This window comes from Argopecten irradians, chromosome 5 (genome assembly GCF_041381155.1).
Source record: "Argopecten irradians isolate NY chromosome 5, Ai_NY, whole genome shotgun sequence".
NCBI lineage: Eukaryota > Metazoa > Mollusca > Bivalvia > Pectinida > Pectinidae > Argopecten > Argopecten irradians.
The window spans coordinates 21,453,477-21,474,522 of record NC_091138.1 but is presented as its reverse complement, the minus strand read 5'-3'; the positions used below and the strand labels follow the sequence as shown (position 1 = coordinate 21,474,522).

Sequence of the window (21,046 nt, the reverse complement as noted above, 5' to 3'; positions counted from 1 at the left end):
ATGTAAGATACCTTTTGAAATCACGGCCATTTAATTGCAGTGATAGGATTTCAATGCAAAGTAATACTTTTTTCCCTCACCAGTTCTTCACACTTGATGCATTTTTTTTTTATTTAAATCCTTTCTTTTTCAAACCACCTTTTGATTTTTGTTTTAGTTCATGTCTACACCAGGTTTTCATGTGTTGTGGGATACCTATACACTGCTACATGTATACCTAAATCTGTTGCATGTATGTGGCTCAATCAAAAATTGTCTTTATTCTAGCTATATGTGAAACTGATCCAATTTCAACAAATTAAGCATGTACAATATATTTTTAAGTTAACAAGTCATGTATTTATGGCTATTGTATCTAATTCTGTTACAGTATAATGAATACAAAAACAACATTATTTGGTTTTGTTTTGTTTATTTTTATCATTACTATTTCTGGTTAATTATGCATTGCAAAACAATGTATAATTTACAACAGAAACACAATATTCTTATATAATATATCATCTACATTTGTCTCTAGAGAGAGTCTAAAAGTGCACTTAGATACAACTTAGCCTGTGTACAAGGCTCTATCACAGAACATATTGTCTTCAATATGGAAGAAAATTAGGAGAAATCAACCAGGTTTTCAATTTAAGCCATTAAGACAAGAAATGAATTTTCCAGGCACCATGTTTAATTTTATAAAATGTAGCTCAAGATAACATGTATTAATAGAAAATTTACTGAAAAAATTATCGGTATTTAATTTTATTACACAATAAATAAGTTGTACAATCAACATAGACCATATCACTAATAAAATGTTTTCAGGTAATTTTACCCTCAACAAATTGAATTGAAATTGACATGAATTGGCCTAAAGATATTTTGCTTGTGTAAAGTAGACTATTTTCCATTAAAAAAAAGCAACATTTATTAAGCTATTTCATCTTTCGAACAAACAGGCTGATTCAAACAATCCAGGACAAAAATATGAATGAATCATATTATAATTCATAAATGGGTTAGCAGAGACGAAATCATTACATCAGGCATAAAAAACATGTAAATTGTTTATGAAAATACCAATTATTTATCTGACACTTTATGTAAATGGCCAAATTATATAGCCATGGTATTGAAAGTGAGTACATTTGTAGTATATATTTTTTAACTTATTTTGCAATTGTTTGTATAAGAATTGATATTTATATTTTATCACACTTTTGTATGAAGAATGTTACCTTTTTAAACAAATATTTTATGTAAACATACCTACTTCTATCTGTAAAAAAAATATGGATATTTAAATCCATATATTTCAATTTATTCAAAAACTACATGTATGTAAGAAATCTATGAAATGTAAAATCAAAATGACAACTGAGTTTATTATTTTATGAATGCAGAATACCAAACTCTTAAAGTTTTTATTTACAAATAACAAGTGTGTATATATATACGGTAACATAGAAAAACTTTCAACAACAATAACATATAATTTTCACAAACAATTGCATTTTGTTATAAACCTGTTCTCTGTTAAAGCCATGTGCAAAGGTACAATATATTGTATGTAGAATCTTGCATACCACTATCTCAAACTGGATAAGAAAAAGATCATGTTTGATTCAAAATATTTTGTTAATCTTGTCGGAACATTCAAGGTTAACTATCTGAAAGTTCAAAATAGTCCAACTAACTTCCAAGGACTACAAGATTGTAAAATCTGCATGTATTAGAGGTGTCATATGCCTTTCCTTTGCATAAAAGTTTCAGAACACCCTTATTTCCATATTTTAGAATACCCAATTTGCTAATACAATATGTTTATGTGTTGGATACACGTTATACAACCCATTACAGGATAAAATCCATAGTCCTATGACCAATACAAGACAACTACATTTTAATGAACCTCAAACTCGAGACTCATAGAAAGCTAGTATAGCAGAATGTCAGACACTTATAATCACTGGCTAATGTTACCTACAATTACTTACAAATAACTTGTTTCAACAAGCCATGAACAGAGAGTTAAGACAGTGTTGAAATATATGAAATTGAAGTATGCAATAACTTTTGGAATCGTTTTAGTTTGTATATTAAATGTATACACACTGGCACATTATATGAAATGCAATAATTTCACACTATATTAGTATGCAAACAAAAATTCAAAATGAATGAAAAATAATTTTATATGAAATGAAGAACAAATGTAAATCAATGAATCATCAATTTGAGCTATTACACTGAGGTTGCCATTGAGCAGAAGCAGAAAGGCCCAAACTGATGATCCTTCCACTGTCTGCATCAAATCAACCAACAAACAATAGACAATATGGTCATTAACTAAAACATATATACCATCAGACAAGGCTAATTGGTAATTTATGACTAGCTATAATTAAAAGTATTTAATATATAAATGTAAATATTTTTAACACAATGTAAGTCTACAGCTGGTACATAGCTAGTACTACGGGTAAACATTCAAATGTATACCCGATACATCCTCCAATGAAATATACCTTTCACAATGGAGAGAATATACATGCAGCTTTACTTCTTACAGAATTATTGTATTCAGTCTTTGTCTTCTGATATTACAGAGTTATCTTTCCTTATGGTTAGAAATCGGTTATGACATCATTTTTATACAAATAAAACTCATGGTTTTGTTACACTAAAAATAATGCATTTCACTCACAACTACCAGTACAATTCAAATTCATGTACATGACTTCATCATCAATACCTACAACAAGGGTAGATAACTCAGTAATATGCAATATAAAACAAACAGCTTGAAACAGGATTACAACATTGCTACATTGGCCAACCAGCATGGTCATTTATGAAGTTGTTAACAACAATGGAATGATATATGACTTCAAAATAAATACAGTGAATGAGCTAATATAAATATAGACTAATTCACTCTTTAATAGGTCATTTCACCACAAAGTTTCGTTGCTTTCAGAATATTGGCATGTTTTAAAACACTATGCAATTACTATTCATAGCATATAATTTTTAGAATATAAAATATAGATTGATAAATCAGTATGAGATCAAATTAAAGTACGAGCTCCATTACATTCATTACCATGTTATCTCAATATCTTTTCAGATTAGTCATGGTTCTTCTATGTGTTGAACATTTGTAGCATACATACTGATTACATTAAAATCTACTGTAAACAATCCAATCTACAGATGACCTGCATGCGATTAAACCACTTGTATGATTAGACCACCCAAGCTAGCATTGCCTTGTCTGGACTTTAGTAGGGGCGGGGAGGGCCTTGTGGGTAATCTGGAACAGAACAGAAAAAATGACTGTCAGGAATTTTTTTCTACGTCTTTAAAAATTTTTCAATAAAAAAGCGGAAAAAAAAAGGACGGGAAAGAGGCAAAAAGATAGATGTTTATAAAATTTTGTTTGTGAATTCAAATATTGTATACTGTCTGGTTTCTTGGTATCATTTTTTGCCAACTTCATTCAACTTACTCTTCTATCAAAGTCAATCTCAAAATAAATTTTCAAAATGTTTCTTTCACCAAAGATTGTTTTTCAAGGGCTAACCATGAAAACTTTCACCAATACACTCTTGGAGAAGAGCGTAAAAAACATCCCTTTTAATTATGACACCTTCTACATATTGTCTGGTCCTTACTAGCTCTCTCTGTTTTATTTCTCTTTATTCTGTCTTCCCACTCAAAACTCTTAAAATTTTTAATCTGACAGTGGGAATTTAGTATTTTTATGTAAATCTAAAACGGAGCAGTAATTATACACTTTGTCATATACACTGTATTGTCTAGATCTGATAAAGAAAATACCGGTATGAATCTCAGCAATAGATATCCAATACCATTATTGAGGATATTGACAGGTAAACATTCACATACCAGAATCACTTGTTATACGAGTAAGTAAAGAGATTAAAGTGCCAAAGCATCGGTGTATGTCAGAAGTAAGTCAGACAGTTAATGTAACTGATTGGAATGATTTTAACATATGAAAGACTACCAGGATATTATAATAAACAAGAGGCCCAGAGGGCCTGTATCGCTCACCTGGTTTGTAATGCCAAGTAATGTTCTGAATACAGGTTCATTGTTTCTTTTCTGAAGGAATTTTAATATTAACCTCTAAATCCCCTATTGGGCCCCACCCCTCCTGCCCCCAGGGGGTCAGAGCCAAAATTTTTACAAGTTCTGTTCCCCTTCCCCCAAAGGATGTTTATGGCCAAATTTGGTCACAATCCAAGCAAAACTCTAGAACAAGTAGTGATTTATAGGATTTACCTCTATTTCCCCTATTGGGCCCCAACCCTCCTGCCCCCGGGGGGCCAGAGCCAAAATTTATACAAGTTCTGTTCCCCTTCCAAAAAGGATGTTTGTGGCCAAATTTGGTAACATTCCATGCAGAACTCTATGACTAGTAGCGATTTAAAGGATTTACCTCTATTACCCCTATTGGGCCCCGCCCCCGGCCCCGACCCCGGGGGGTCAGTGCCAAATTTTTTACAAGTTCTGTTCCCCTTCTCCCAAGGATGTTTGTGGCCAAATTTGGTTACAATCCATGTAGAACTCTATGACAAGTAGCGATTTAAAGGATTTACCTCTATTTCCCCTATTGGGCCCCGCCCCTCCTGCCCCTGGGGGATCAGAGCCAAAATTTATACAAGTTCTGTTCCCCCTCCCCCAAGGATGTTTGTGGCCAAATTTGGTTATAATCCATGCAGAATTCTAGGACAAGTAGCGATTTATAGGATTTACCTCTATTTCCCTTATTGGGCCCCGCCCCTCCTGTCCAAGGGGGGTCAGAGCCAAAATTTGTAACAAGTTCTGTTCGCCCTCCCCCAAGAATGTTTGTGGCCAAATTTGGTTACAATCCATGCAGAACTCTATGACTAGTAGTGATTTAAAGGAAATGTTGACGGATGGACGACGGACGACGGACGCCGCGCCATGACATAAGCTCACTGGCCCAATAAAAATATTGTTAAAGCATTAATATTTACTGACTACAAGTTTGGAATATAATCCATTTGTGAAAATGGGACACTTGTATAAACCAGCCTAAATCAGGTTAACGGAAAGGAAAAACACACACTTCAAGAATACCAGAAACTTGTATACATTGTATATGGAATTTATGTGTGTTTCTAAAGAAAAGTGTATCGCACAAAACTTGTGTGATTATGTGTTAGATGTTAGTGGTACTGTGGATCAAATTATTGGAACAAGATGTATGGACACCAGACGAAGCAGGACAACTTGGGTGATTCCTACGGCAAGTTAGTAGACTACACAGCCAATAAGAGTTAGCAGGGAGATACTGAAGCAATACTTACTAGGGTATCCTCCTGGTGGAGGCTGGGCGGGGTAACCTGATTGTGCTGGGTAGCCTGCAGGCTGGCCGTATCCAGCGGGAGGTGGCACAGCCCCTGTATGTACAACAACATTATTTGTGAGACATGTTAATTAGCATCTACATATGACTATATATACAGCATTTTTTGATGCTGTAAATCTTTTGGAAATCTTAATATATTTTGTTACAGTGATATGTATTCCAATTTATCTATTTATAGTATTTAAGTTATAAATAGGCACCATTTTCATTTCGTATAAGCAGGACCTAACATGTGTCAGATAATATTTGTCAAAATAAAACATCATTTGATTTGAAAAGTCTGTAATCTACCTAATATCCTATATATGATAGATTATACCTTGTGGGTATCCCCCTGGATATGCTGGGTTAGGTGCGGCTGGGTAGCCTGCACCTGGTGCTGCAAACCCTCCAGCACTGTAATTCCCCGGGGCTGGAGGGGGCACAACTCCTGGGGCACCATATCCTGGTTGAGCAGGGTAGCCGGTCTGTGCTGGGTATCCTGGTTGAGCAGGGTAGCCTGACTGAGCTGGGTAGCCTGGCTGTGGGGGATGGTGGCCGTGGGCTCCACCATGATAACCAGGAGCACCCTAAAAATTAAATAAATATGTATACATGAATATCGTCTAGCCAAAGGAACAAAGACAAATGATCTGTATAACAAGGTGGACAATATACACAGGTAAGCATGACATTGCATTAAAATTTGCCATGAATATTTGACCACAAGGAAAAGGTCATTTTGAGCTGTGGTCTTTATACAAAAGTATCTTGGCATCATGCTACCTAGAACTAGGTATATATAAACTGATCATTGGTGACCTTTAAAGGCCCACTACCTTTCCAGAGCAAACCATAAATGTTTCTTAAAAACATTAATAACACCAAAAAATATATACCGATGGCCTAAGCTGAGGTTACAACACCAAACATATGCACAATTTCCTGCTTAATATATGATAACAGTGGAGAGTCATTTCACTGTTTTGCCGTCTGGCGCAGTGATAGTCAACTACCGCACGGTAATTAGTATGACGGCGGGAAATATAATACGACCCGCGTTATGAAAATTAACATTTTATTTATTTTCATCAAATTGTTCAGATGGTGATGATACATGTAGTATTAACGGTAAGTTAATAACTTTTGCGACTCTACAAAATTATCGATCTCGTTTTACATTCCCATTTTAAAAATTAAAAGCCGTTCCGGAAAGGTAGTGGCCCTTTAAAGACAATCATCTATATGTATACAGAACAGAAATGATCTTTGATTTAATAAAAATTACAAAAAGTTTTAAAATTTCATTTTGATAACAATTTTTTGTTTATACTTACTGGAAGAATTGTTCCTTTGGGCAGTTTTCCCTAGAAAAAAGTAATGATTTTTACATTATTTTAGAAAATAACTGTAAACCTGCTTGGATAAAATCAATGCATGTAATTCATACTCTGATTAAAATAGGGGTGGGCAATCCTAAGTTGTATAATGTGTGCCTAATTCCTTTTGGCGTTGTTCAAATGAAATTATTTAAAGTGAATAGTCGGGCAAAGGAAACCAGTCTAAATGCGTTCTTTGGCCTTCCAAAAGTCATTGTATACCATAATGATGGTCAAGTTCTGCTTACGGTGTCCAGTTTTGACCATTGAAATTTTGGGGAAGCCCCGTGTAAATTTAGCACAGTTCTAAATATAAATTCGCCAAACTCTTTGAAAACGAGGCTGCGTGGAAATGTCAACATGGACATGTGTTTCTCAGTCGTGTCGGTTTCGTTTCGTGTGATAAACCACTAATGCGGTATGCAAATTGTTGTTTTGAGATGATACATTTGATGCAAATGAAGTATTCTTACATTAATGACAATGCTTTGTAATAATTTTTCGATAAAAGCATCTTGTACATGGAAATCGACACAAATATTCGGCCGATGCAGAGATGGGGCCCCGGCAAGGGGCAATTATTGCAGCATCGCATTCGTCGTATTTTACATGAACCGAATCATGAAGGTTAAATACAAATAATCGTAACATAATTTCCCATTTAAAACCACACGAAAACGTTCCATAGAACGTCCATGCATGTAGCTGTCAAAGATGTGAAAATAAATTAGCTCATACATAGATATTTTACAAGTACAATATATGTGTTCAATTATTCGTGTAGTTTTTTGCAGAGATTTAATTAAATTATCTATGTCTCTGTTTTTTTTTTTTTTTTTTTTTTTTGTAAACAATATTTGAGTTCTGGAGAGAGATGACATGAATGTCCAGCTGGAAGGAAAGAAACTTTTATGATGTATATGTATCGTACAATGTATATATGTAAACGTACATTCCATGTAGCTGCTATAGAATTACAACTAGGAAATTCTCTCAAACATTGATAATATTTAATTCTTCACATTCATGTAGGCCTATGCTGTGAGAATTAACACATCATATATATTTCCAGAAAACATATAGGCCTACATGTATGTTACTTTCCTTTTCTGTTGTTTCCTGTTCTTTTTTGTGCTCTGGAGAAAAAGATGATTGAGTTGAAGAAAAGTAATTAATTAAGAGAAATGTGTACCACAGTACTTTGTGTGTAGCCGAGGGGTTCTATACTGTTTTAATAGTCCAGTAATTAATAATTAAATTGAAAATTTCAAAATTAAGATGAAATTGTAAATTCCATTTTTGAATGAAGTGGTTCCCCTCCTTTGAGAGTACACAGTGTGTATACCCTTTTTGGTTTTTAGGAATAATACCTGAATAGGAACCTGAAATAACATGACAATCAATCAGGTATGTGTGTGTTGGGGGTGGGGCTAAAAGACAGAAGAATCAAGAGGATGGGAAGTTGTAACTTGAGTGGGGGGTTGAAATATAGAAGAAATAGCTACAGATAACTGGAAGTGGAAGGGTGCTTTATCATTGATCTGGTCATTGCATATTTGGGGTTTACATGGCTTTTTTTTTGGTTATTTAGTCTCATTGATTTTGGAGCAACTTTGAATCCATATGGTACTGTATATCTTTCTTTTTTCCATGTGTAGCTATTTCTTCTGTATTTCACCCTCCGCCCAAGTCACAACTTCCCAATAGGTACCACTTTTTTGTTTAGAACTCAAATCAAAGACAGATGTACATAGTACTACATACTACATTTTAGTCTATGTGTTTGTAATCACTGTTACTACAGTATTAATACATAAATGGTCTATGTACAAGTTACACATAGACAATAAATGTGAAATTTGGTTCAGACAAAAAGATTTTTAACATTTCAGATAACTTGCTAGTTTTATGGTTTTATTTATATGTTGAGTCTACTCTCTTGTAAAGTAGAATTTAGAAATCCTAAGACAATGGTATCTATATTGCTATATGTAAAAAAAAAATCCTTATATTTTAAAAGTAATTGAAAAGCTATCTCACAAGCCCTGACAAACAAATGGGCCGGCATATGGATGCAAGAATTAATTATAATCACTGGATCTAGAGGACTAATATAAACAAATATTTCTACAAAGTTAAACAATGAAAAAGTATTGCATCATAATTTTATTTAATGATTACAGTTGAAAGGAACATTTAATAAATTAATACTGTTTAAATGTTCTGTTCATGATCTTCTAGGTCAATATTGGAAAAGTTTACTTTCAAGAGCACTCATATCAACATTCTTCAGTCTTCATATGATGCTAATTGTATGTATATGTATACATACACTTGTATACAGGTCCAAGGGATGAACTTTAGATGTATTCATGTCACTATGCATGCATGGTGCCTGAAAAAAAGAACCAACAATTTTTTATATCTGTTGAATATGACAAAAATTGAAATGATCAATTTCAAATATATATAAATGAATAAATGTAGGTTCATTCTACAGGGTTTTTTTTATTTTAGAGAAAACATTTTATAAGTTGTGAATGTGTCACTGATGCATTTGATAGAATCAAATATTGTTTCAAAAAAGATACAAAATTCATTATCTATAGTTCCAAAAAAAAAAAATTATTATAAATGATACATGGCTGCAGTACATTTCAACTCTGTAAAGTTTGTCATATACACATGAACCAGGTACAGTTGTAATGAATATACAAACACTATTTATTATTATGACCAGAAATAATACTGTATGTGTCCTCCAAATATACCTAAAGAACAAGCTAAAACCTACATGTACATATGTATATATGTGTATATCAGAACATATACAATACAATTTTACCAATTAACCTACAATGTAAATCCTATATACAATGTATGTGTATAACACTACCAGAACATGTACAGAACAAAAATTTACAAATTAAAAATCTATAAATATATACATCAGAACTGTATGAATTGACCGGTAGCATAATATTATAGATTAATTGAAACAAATCTTAGCTTGATAATGCACTAGCGGTTACATTCTAACTGTACATGCATTACAACGGTACATTTTATAAATATACAGGGCATTCATTACCCCTAAAGAGGCCCCACGAAAGAACCGCTATTTACCCCAGGGTTACGTTTTACGCGATTGGGGAACAGGTATGAAACATGTGACCATATGTGACCACTCATTTATGAAAAAATACTGCTAGGGACTATTTACATAATGATCAAAATACGAAGACTCACTCACTATCAGCTGAGCAGGGAGTACCGGGTAGTAGGCCTAGGTACGTACAGTAGCGGTCCGGAGCCGCGTGCTCGTTTGAACTGTTCTCTTCACTATAACAAGTTGTATTAACACTCTCCATGCGTCGTAATGTTTACCGAGTCATTTGTTGGGATTGTCGCTGCTCCATTGCCTTTCCTTTCGCATTTTAGGTGAGTCAGTTGGTTGTTTTGGCGGAAACCTTTTGGTTCAAAACTACGGTAGCCATGTTTTGTTTACTACGGAGAGTGGTGGATGTTGCGCATGCGTTAAGGTTGAACTGCACTCATAGCCGGTCGGGAGGACTTTTAGGATTCCCATAGATATTATTATTTTCTTCGAATGTACAGCGATTTTGACGGAAAGTTTTATTTTTCTAATTCATAAGAAATTATACCGGATATATAAATACCATTTTTACCGATTTTACAGTCACTTGCCCGACTATTCGCTTTAAACTAAAACAGATTTTTGTTTGATACAACAATAGATTTTGTACTTACCCTTTTCATTTGTTTTTTCATCTTCTTTCTCATCTTCCTCTCATGTTTAGGCAGATGTTTGTACTCATTATCTGAGCTGTCAGAGGATGAAGATGAGGATGAACTGCTACTGCTGCTGCTGTGGCCATGCTGCTTGTGCTTCTTATGTTTACCCATATTTCTACAAAATCAATTTACATTTGTATCCTTATAAATTTACTGACTATTTTGGTATGTTTGGAATCACATCCATGTACGTAAACATTGTATTAGTTTTAATTGAAAAATACCAGCGTATCAGGTTTTAATTGTACATAGTGATATGGTTTCCTTCTAGCTTCCCGCTACGGGAAATTTCCCTTTAGCTCAGTCATTAGAGAAGCGGACCAGTAAGTCTGGGGTCACTTTCTTCTGTTTGAGCTTAACTTTTTTTGTATTCTTTTTTTTAATTATTTTTACTGTCCAATATGTACATATCTTTATTGACATCTTTTTACAAATATTGCTGTAAAATTCATATACTTTACTGGTGTATACACAGATTTAGCTAGTTATTTGTGCAAGACGTATGTGTACAAACATTGCTAATAAATGACTCCTTATCAAGAAACAAAGGACTAGAAGGGGTACACAGTGAACTTATACTAAATTTATTGAAATGTCAATATTACTTAGTAGATCTAGATTATTTCAAAATTTAGAATGAGTTATTCCCCTTAGAGAATCATGAGTTGGTTAATTGATACGTTAATAGTCAATCATTGATTGTGACCAGCCTATCAACAAACTTGCGAATATCAACATTAGGATTTATATTTTTAGTTGTTTTCATTAGTTCACTTATCAAAACTCCTTCAGTTGAGCATTCTATTTGAAACATTCAGTACAGTTGCACATGCCATGAATAATAAAAAACAGTGCAAAAGTCCTCGTTCTAAGACAGGACACGCCCCTTTATATCACAAAACTTTCCACTTCACGACACACAGTGAACGGTATTTGTAATGTTATCATGAGTCTATAGGCTATTAAGAGCAAAAATTTATCATCGGAAAGTAAAATCATGACCACTTCATAATGTGTTACCTGTTTCGCAAGATAGGATATCAGGAAATGAAATTCTTCTACGAGAACTCTTTTGCGTCAAAAGTCACAAAAGTGCTTCAAGTGTAAACTTCCGGAAAAAATCGGGAAACTCAGCTGAGCGCTTGATCAAGCTTAAAAGAACAAAACACATATTTTCTCAGCAGATGAGATAAGTAAGGAATTGATTATGTTACTTAAAGGTTTAAGGATTAATGTTTTAGAAATTTATCGGTGCAAACCTAGGCTAGTCTGCGATTGCCAGTTTGAGTTATTGTAGAGTGCTACATACGCCACGTTGATCATGATCAGCAGATCAGTAGTTTTTGTCACTTTTACATGACATACATTTTTCATGCACGTTTGATGACCCACCATAGTCCATTTCGATTCCCTGACTTTTTTCTGATATTTATTTATATCAATTACTTTTTTTCACACTAGAGACCCGGGTTCGATTCTTGGTCGGGACATTCGACAGGAATGATCATATGTGTAATTACTCCCATAACATGAGAGTCGACTGGTCAGCCATTTTTTTATCGGACGTTATTTTGCTTACTGTTAATGTTCGAAAAGTATCTCATCGTGCTATACCTCTAACAACAGGTTTACGACGCGACGCGCGCAAAAAAAAAAAAAAAAATCCTAAAAATACTGAAAGGTTTACTTAGCCATGTATCCCATGTCCAGAAAATGGGGTTATTAATTTTAAAATGCTCTGAACACCACAAAAATCATCCGATCTAAATATTTTTTAGCTTACATTGAAAACAATTCCTTACTGGTCACTATGGTATATGATATGATAAGATTATGGGCGAATTGTATTTCATATCGAAAGTTGAATTACGAGGATTCGTGTAAAAATCGTTAGGCTAGTCGGGAAAAGTACATGCTACATCCCCAGGTCACGATTCCCTAATGAGCACAGACCGAATAAAATCGCCATCTATTCAACGAATGCATCCCTGAAGTGCAGATCCTCAATATAAACTCACTTACTTAAAAAAATTGCACATAAGTATCCCTTAGCGATCCCCACGCTCCATTTATTGTCATGCAGAACAGATGATCACCGATCTCGGCCTTTTTTTGTCTGTCGTCTCCGATTTGATACAAGCTCTCTGTTTGACTCCTAGGAGCGAGTGGACCAATCAGATAGCTTATAACAAGTCAGAGACGACAGACACAAAATCATTTTGAAATTAATTACACCATTTTCTGGAAATGGGATACAGGGCTAAGTAAACAACCTTTCAGTATTTTTAGTATTTTTTTTTTTGTGCGCGCGTTGTAAACCTGTGCTCTAACATTGTTGGAGTAATGTGTAATATGACTGAAGGCAAGGCCTTAAAGGGCGCAGCCAGATGTTTTAATATGAATCATGCACGGCATAGGAAAAGTGAAGCTCTACTTGTTTATTTTATTTTCTATTTCATGTAGAAGACATAATTTAGAAATAAAAGGACACACTTTCAACTATAGAAGTATATGATGTAATAATTTTCTAGCATAAGTCGCGTATGGGAATCATATGATTTCGCGCCATTTGTTGACGTTATGTGACATCATGATTCCTTGTGCTCATCTTCACCTTGGTGGATATTTTGACTGCATTCTATAGCATTTAATTTTCAAAATGTTATTATTATTATTTAAAAAATAATAAAAAATGTTTAATTACCCTTGTTATGCATTTGCATTAGTTAAATATATATTTACTGGGGAGAGCAGTACCGGAGCAATGCACAACCTCCCCATATGTATGAAAAAATGGGGGCCGCAAACTGAAGTTGTCAGTGTGTAGGATTGAATTTTGAAGAATGTGTTTTTTCTTATATTTTCGTGTATCTGTTACCTTAGAAGTGCTACGCATTTCAAAACTATTTCCCCTGTTCTTCTGCATTGGCACCCAACTAAATAACCAACGGAATGTGGTTGAAAACGGGGAGTTATATGCGGTCTCTGTCACTCAGCTGATTGAGTACTAGCTCATACTTCTTTAACTCAATCAGTAGAGCTGATTTTTTTCACACTGGACACCCTGGTATGATTCCTGGTCGGGGCACTCGACAGGAACGAATTATATGTGTATTTTTCCTTATCTTCTACATTAGTAGTGTAAAGGAGCAGGTCAGTGTGGTTTGTAAATATATATAGTGTTAAATACGGTCTCTGTCACTTAGCTGACAGAGCATGCTTCTTTGGCTCAGTCGTTAGAGCTGTAGTTTTTTAGCTCACCTGGCCCGAAGGGCCGGTGAGCTTATGTCATGGCGCGGCGTCCGTCGTCCGTCCGTCGTCCGTCCGTCGTCCGTCGTCCGTCCGTCAACATTTCCTTTAAATCGCTACTAGTCATAGAGTTCTGCATGGATTGTAACCAAATTTGGCCACAAACATTCTTGGGGGAAGGGGAACAGAACTTGTATAAATTTTGGCTCTGACCCCCCGGGGGCAGGAGGGGCGCGGCCCAAAAGGGAAAATAAAGGTAAATTCTATAAAACGCTACTTGTCCTAGAGTTCTGCATGGATTGTAACCATATTTGGCCAGAAACATCCTTGAGGGAAGGGGAACAGAACTTGTATAAATTTTGGCTCTGACCCCCCCGGGGGCAGGAGGGGCGGGGCCCAATAGGGGAAATAGAGGTAAATCCTATAAATCCCTACTTGTCCTAGAGTTCTGCATGGATTGTAACCAAATTTGGCCACAAACATCCTCGGGGGGAAGGGGAACAGAACTTGTATAAATTTTGGCTCTGACCCCCCGGGGGCAGGAGGGGCGGGGCCCAATAGGGGAAATAGAGGTAAATCCTATAAATCGCTACTTGTCCTAGAGTTCTGCATGGATTGTAACCAAATTTGGCCACAAACATCCTTGGGGGAAGGGGAACAGAACTTGTATAAATTTTGGCTCTGACCCCCCGGGGGCAGGAGGGGCGGGGCCCAATAGGAGAAATAGAGGTAAATCCTATAAATCGCTACTTGTCCTAGAGTTCTGCATGGATTGTAACCAAATTTGGCCACAAACATCCTTGGGGGAAGGGGAACAGAACTTGTATAAATTTTGGCTCTGACCCCCCGGGGGCAGGAGGGGCGCGGCCCAATAGGGAAAATAAAGGTAAATTCTATAAAACGCTACTTGTCCTAGAGTTCTGCATGGATTGTAACCAAATTTGGCCAGAAACATCCTTGAGGGAAGGGGAACAGAACTTGTATAAATTTTGGCTCTGACCCCCCGGGGGCAGGAGGGGCGGGGCCCAATAGGGGAAATAGAGGTAAATCCTATAAATCCCTACTTGTCCTAGAGTTCTGCATGGATTGTAACCAAATTTGGCCACAAACATCCTCGGGGGAAGGGAAACAGAACTTGTATAAATTTTGGCTCTGACCCCCAGGGGGCAGGAGGGGCGGGGCCCAATAGGGGAAATAGAGGTAAATCCTATAAATCGCTACTTGTCCTAGAGTTAACCAATGGATTGTTGGGGGAAGGGGAACAGAACTTGTATAATTTTTGGCTCTGACCCCCTGGGGGCAGGAGGGGCGGGGCCCAATAGGGGAAATAGAGGTAAATCCTATAAAACGCTACTTGTCCTAGAGTTCTGCATGGATTGTAACCAAATTTGGCCACAAACATCCTTGGGGGAAGGGGAACAGAACTTGTATAAATTTTGGCTCTGACCCCCCGGGGGCAGGAGGGGCGCGGCCCAATAGGGAAAATAAAGGTAAATTCTATAAAACGCTACTTGTCCTAGAGTTCTGCATGGATTGTAACCAAATTTGGCCAGAAACATCCTTGAGGGAAGGGGAACAGAACTTGTATAAATTTTGGCTCTGACCCCCCGGGGGCAGGAGGGGCGGGGCCCAATAGGGGAAATAGAGGTAAATCCTATAAATCCATACTTGTCCTAGTGTTCTGCATGGATTGTAACCAAATTTGGCCACAAACATCCTCGGGGGAAGGGAAACAGAACTTGTATAAATTTTGGCTCTGACCCCCAGGGGGCAGGAGGGGCGGGGCCCAATAGGGGAAATAGAGGTAAATCCTATAAATCGCTACTTGTCCTAGAGTTCTGCATGGATTGTAACCAAATTTGGCCACAAACAGCCTTGGGGGAAGGGGAACAGAACTTGTATAAATTTTGGCTCTGACCCCCTGGGGGCAGGAGGGGCGGGGCCCAATAGGGGAAATAGAGGTAAATCCTATAAAACGCTACTTGTCCTAGAGTTCTGCATGGATTGTAACCAAATTTGGCCACAAACATCCTTGGGGGAAGGGGGAAAGAATTTGTATAAATTTTGGCTCTGACCCCCTGAGGGCAGAAGGGACGGGGCCCAATAGGGGAAATAGAGGTAAATCCTATAAAACGCTTCTTGTCCTAGAGTTCTGCATGGATTGTAACCAAATTTGGCCACAAACATCCTTGGGGGAAGGGGGAAAGAACTTGTATAAATTTTGGCTCTGACCCCCCGGGGGCAGGAGGGGCGCGGCCCAATAGGGGAAATAGAGGTAAATCCTATAAATCGCTACTTGTCCTAGAGTTCTGCATGGATTGTAACCAAATTTGGCCACAAATATCCTTGGGGGAAGGGGAACAGAACTTGTATAAATTTTGGCTCTGACCCTTGGGGCAGGAGGGGCGGGGAACAATAGGGGAAATAGAGGTAAATCCTATAAATCGCTACTTGTCCTAGAGTTCTGCATGGATTGTAACCAAATTTGGCCACAAATATCCTTCGGGGAAGGGGAACAGAACTTGTATAAATTTTGGCTCTGACCCCCCGGGGGCAGGAGGGGCGGGGCCCAATAGGGAATTAAGAGGTAAATATTCAAATTCCTTCAGAAAAGAAACAATGAACCTGTATTCAGAACATGACTTGACATTACAAACCAGGTGAGCGATACAGGCCCTCTGGGCCTCTTGTTTAGCTCACCTGGTCCGAAGGACCAAGGTGAGCGTATGTTATACTGTGACATCCTGCATCTGTCCGTCTGTCAAAAATAGACTTCTCCATAATCGCTGGTAGGAATTCAACAAAATTTGATTGGTAGCATCCTTATGGGTTACTGACTGAAAATTGTACAAATGATGGGGCGGACACCACAGGGGTCCTGAGGGCGGGGCCAAAAGGGGTCAATCTGGCTATTTTCATATAAACAACTTCTTCTCTGAAACTAAATATGGGATAGCACCCATAATGCAATGGTAGCATCCTGATAGGGTGGGGTTTCAAAATTGTACAAATGATGGGGCTGACTTCTTGGGGGCGGGGTCAAAAGGGGTCAATTTGGTTGTTTCTATGTAAATGATTTGTTCTCTGCAACTGAACATGGGAGAACACTCATAATGCAATGGTAGCATCCATTCCTTATAGGATGAGGATCAAAATTGTACAAATGATGGGGCTGACCCCCCGGGGGCCTGAGGGGTGGGGTCAAAAGGGGTCAATTTGACAACTTCTCCTCAGAAACTATGCATGGGAGAGCACTCATAATGCAATGATATCATCCTTATAGGGTTAGGATTCAAAATTGTACAAATGATGGGGCTGACCCCCTGGGGCCTTAGGCGTGGGGCCAAAAAGGTTTAATTAGGCTTCTATTTTCAAACTTTGTATTGGATAGCTTATTTGTAATACAATGTTATCTATAGCATTATTATAATTTATATGGTTGGAAGTCAAAATTAAACAAATCATGGAGTCAATTTGTCTTTGTAATTTTTGAATCACTAATTACTGAATTACAGAATTACTCCAAAAATAAACCATGTGAGCAATACAGGACCCCTGGGCCTCTTGTCACACCCAGATTCAGATTCAGATTCTTTATTTTGCTTAAGTTTTACAAACCGGACACACTGGAGACAGAAATCATATTAGCTGCAATATTGTAGCTCAAAAGACTTAGACAGATAATGGTGTCGTCTTTAGAGCTATAATTGGTGTCTATATCAGTGTTACTACCATAATGGAGCAAAGAAATGATTGTGTAAACTGAACCATTATTAAAACATCTGTATGCTTTTTATCTTATTTGTTTGGTACCACTTAATCAATAAAACTGAATCGTATGAAATATCAAATTCACAGCAAGTCATTTTTTCCACATATAAATGATGGTCTTTTCGAAGGAAAATTATACAGCAAGTCTACAAATTAGGAATTTGACGTCTTATGAGTGGTAAAATTGATATTAAGAATGTCCGTTATGTTTCTTTTGGACTAAAAAATATATAAATAGATGTATATGCAAAAAATAATTGGAAACCAACAACAAAGTATAGAAAACTGTGCACGAGTGATTTTCTGAGGCAGTGCTCCACTACGACAACACATAGGGGCGAATTCGTCCCGGGCCGAAAGGTATAGTAGGCCAGGTACATATATTCATTCTAGAATCATAGGTGTATTTTTCCTGTTTTTCCATACATGTACATGTAGTTGATTGAATTGATTAAATCTTGAAAGTCGAAATCTGCAAACTAAACAATTTAATCAACCTTACTTAAAGGCCTACTACCTTTCCGAATTGGCTTTTAATTTTTTTTAAATGGAAATGTAAAACGAGATCAATAATTTTCAAAACTTACTGTTAATAATACATGTATCCTCATCTTCTGAACAATTTGATAAAAAATAAATAAGATGTTTATTTTCTTAATGCGGGTCGTTTTATGTTTCCTGTCATAGTCCTAAATATCGCACGGTAGTTGACTATCACAGCGTCAGAAGCTTAAGGCAAAACAGTGAAATGACTCTCCACTGTTATCATAGATTACACAGGAAATCTTGTATTTGTTTGGTGTTGTAACCTCACCTTAAGCCATATCGCATCAGTTTATATTTTCTGATGTTATTAATGTTTTTATGAAACCTCTATTTTTTGCTCCGGAAAGGTAGTAGGCCTTTAAACCATTATTGTCTTACAATAGTAGTAATATCCTTGATATTTCAGGGGTTACTATCACTGTTGTAATAGACAGTATATTCACCCCAGGAATATATGACATAGCAAAACTGAAGGCAGTTCAGGAAAAAAGAAATTACTATCCACATGCCTGCAGGGATTACTTTTAAAGATTACAGTACATTATCATAGATAGTGACACCCAACTTTAATGCCACACAAGCCAACCACAGTACTGTACTTATTCAATTCTTTTGATATACAAAATAATTAGGACAAATATGTCTTACTGTACGTAATAAAGCAGTTTTTCTTTTATTTCAGATGACATAGCCAAAGATGGTAAAGATTTTAAGTAATGGGGATATTGTCCCTGATAATGATCCAAGGGCATCAGGTGGATCTGCAGGCAGTTCATCAAGTTCTAGTCAGCCTCGTCAAAGACAGGCAAGTGCATTTGTAAACATGAACATTGAATTATTACAAAAAGCTGTTGAAGTTACAGATTGAAATAGTTTATTTTCATTTCAATTAGTTACATGGCCTGTTTGAAAACCTAATGCATTTTCCCAACAATAATTATAGGTATTCATGTGCATACACATGTACTGAGAGTAGGAAACAGTGACCTACTTTTGATGACCCAGGCTAATGTCTAGGGACATTGTGTTTCTGTTCTGTCTGTCACAGAAACTTGATACTTCAGTTTACTAAATTATATGTTGTTTTTTTTCTTTTAACCAAGTTTTAACCAAGTCAAAAGTCTTTCTGAATCTTCATACTTACTCAAGTAATGCTTTGAAATTTCAGCATTTATGATATACAATGTACCACTGAATTTCTCGTTGACTTGAACATTCTGGAATGTTTCTATCATTAACATGATTAAGGTTTAAAGTACAGATTATCATTTGATTACTACTGTGAATCTGATACACATTCTGGTTATGGGATAAATATGTTTTTGTCATGATTGAAGTTTTTGACATTCCATTTAGCTAGTTAAAGATATTCAATATAAAGTTGTTTGTTATTATATATAAAGTTTTCCTTTATTTCTGAAGGGCTTTGTTCGTCATGATGATGCAGGACCACAACAATATGGACAACAGGTGTCGATCTTTTGAGATAGCCAACCAGAAGTTACTGGGATTAGGGATTCCTAGCTGGAATCTTGGACAATACACAGTACAGCCTATTGTTACCGTAGGCTGCCTCATTGCACTCATGATATTTGGACTACCTGGAATTATATTTGCAGCAGTTTTATTCTTTGTTGTAAACTGGAGTCAGCAAAGTTCAGGACCGCAGAATGTACCTCGAGGTCCAGGGCAGCCAAGGGGAAATAACTGGGGTGGTGGTGGTGGGCATAGGTTAGGGTGAAAAGGTGATATCGTTTTGAATTTAAAGTAAGCTGGCAACATAATAAAGATGATTACTATCTCAGGTATATGACACAGTGTTTGGCGTAATATAAAGGTCAAATAAAATAACCTGCATTTCAATTTTGCCAATGCTTTGAAAATGCTTAAAGACTGGTAAACATCCTTGATCAGAAATTAAAGAAGAGATTTATATTTATTACTCCAGCAGTTGGTCAAGTATGAGTGATCCTTGAAACAAGAAAATAATTACAATTATTACCAGCTATATACCATTATAGAAAATATTATTCAGAGCTCTTCATTTAATTCATCCTCGATACTCCAGGGGTTCCGATCACTTACGATCTCTACACCCCAGGACTATCTCATAGTGAAATTGAAGGCAGCTCAGCTGAAAACATTTGACCAATCACAGGCCAGCAAAGATTTCCTTTGAAGACTACAGAGAGAGCGACGCCTAACATCAGAGTCACACAGTCAACCACAGTGTACCGTTATACGGTTCTTTTGATGTACATCAAAGGACTAAATTACCTGTTCTTTCCAGTTGCCTCCAGTTTTACTATGAGATAGTCCAGGGGTGTAGAGATCGTAAGAGATCGGAACCCCTGGAGTATCGAGGATGCATTTAATTCAGATTTACCGGTATTTAACTTAGTAAAGTATGATTTACTCAGATGAGTTGAGGTTTCAGAATGTCAGATGCAGGACTAATGGCAAGATGATTATCTTTAAAAATGAAATCATTTGTCGTCTGTTTTCATCCTATCATATCCTTGTTTTGGACCTTTCTGATTTGGATTACCAAATTTCATTTGTGGTTGGATACATAATACAACATCATACATTATGACTCTTGATGACATTTTCACTCTGCAGTTGTTTAATCGAAGAGTCAAAGGCCTTTTATACTGAAACAATTCAAGCTTGGAATGAGATTTTTTGTACATATTTGTGTTGAAACTAAATAATTTATAACAGCATCATACATCCTTTATCATAGTTGACTGAATCAATATACAGAGCACCAAGAAATATTAAGGAATAGAGGGCACATTTATTTGGATATATTTCCAGAAAATAAATCAATATTAGAAGCAGAAATGTATGCACTCTTTGAGAGGAATAAAATGTCATGTAATTATCAAAA

At 36.4% G+C, this 21,046-nt stretch overlaps 2 protein-coding genes across 2 annotated transcripts in view; one reads left to right on the top strand and one right to left on the bottom strand.

The window, feature by feature from the left end:
- The window catches only part of LOC138323204 (annexin A7-like), a 27,457-nt gene extending 15,752 nt beyond the window's left edge, over positions 1-11,705 (bottom strand). Inside the window, exons 1-5 of the mRNA XM_069267621.1 lie at positions 11,608-11,705; positions 10,543-10,702; positions 6,730-6,759; positions 5,733-5,982; positions 5,352-5,444 (exon numbers count right to left, since the gene is read on the bottom strand). Coding sequence (XP_069123722.1) covers positions 5,352-5,444; positions 5,733-5,982; positions 6,730-6,759; positions 10,543-10,698 — 529 coding nt within the window. The 5' untranslated portion in view covers positions 10,699-10,702; positions 11,608-11,705. The remainder of the gene's footprint in view (positions 1-5,351; positions 5,445-5,732; positions 5,983-6,729; positions 6,760-10,542; positions 10,703-11,607) is intronic.
- Positions 11,675-21,046, top strand: LOC138323205 (protein FAM241B-like). The gene is given in 4 exon segments (XM_069267622.1): positions 11,675-11,780; positions 18,836-18,958; positions 19,576-19,632; positions 19,634-21,046. Coding segments are annotated over 3 exon segments (426 nt in total). The 5' UTR covers positions 11,675-11,780; positions 18,836-18,850; the 3' UTR covers positions 19,895-21,046.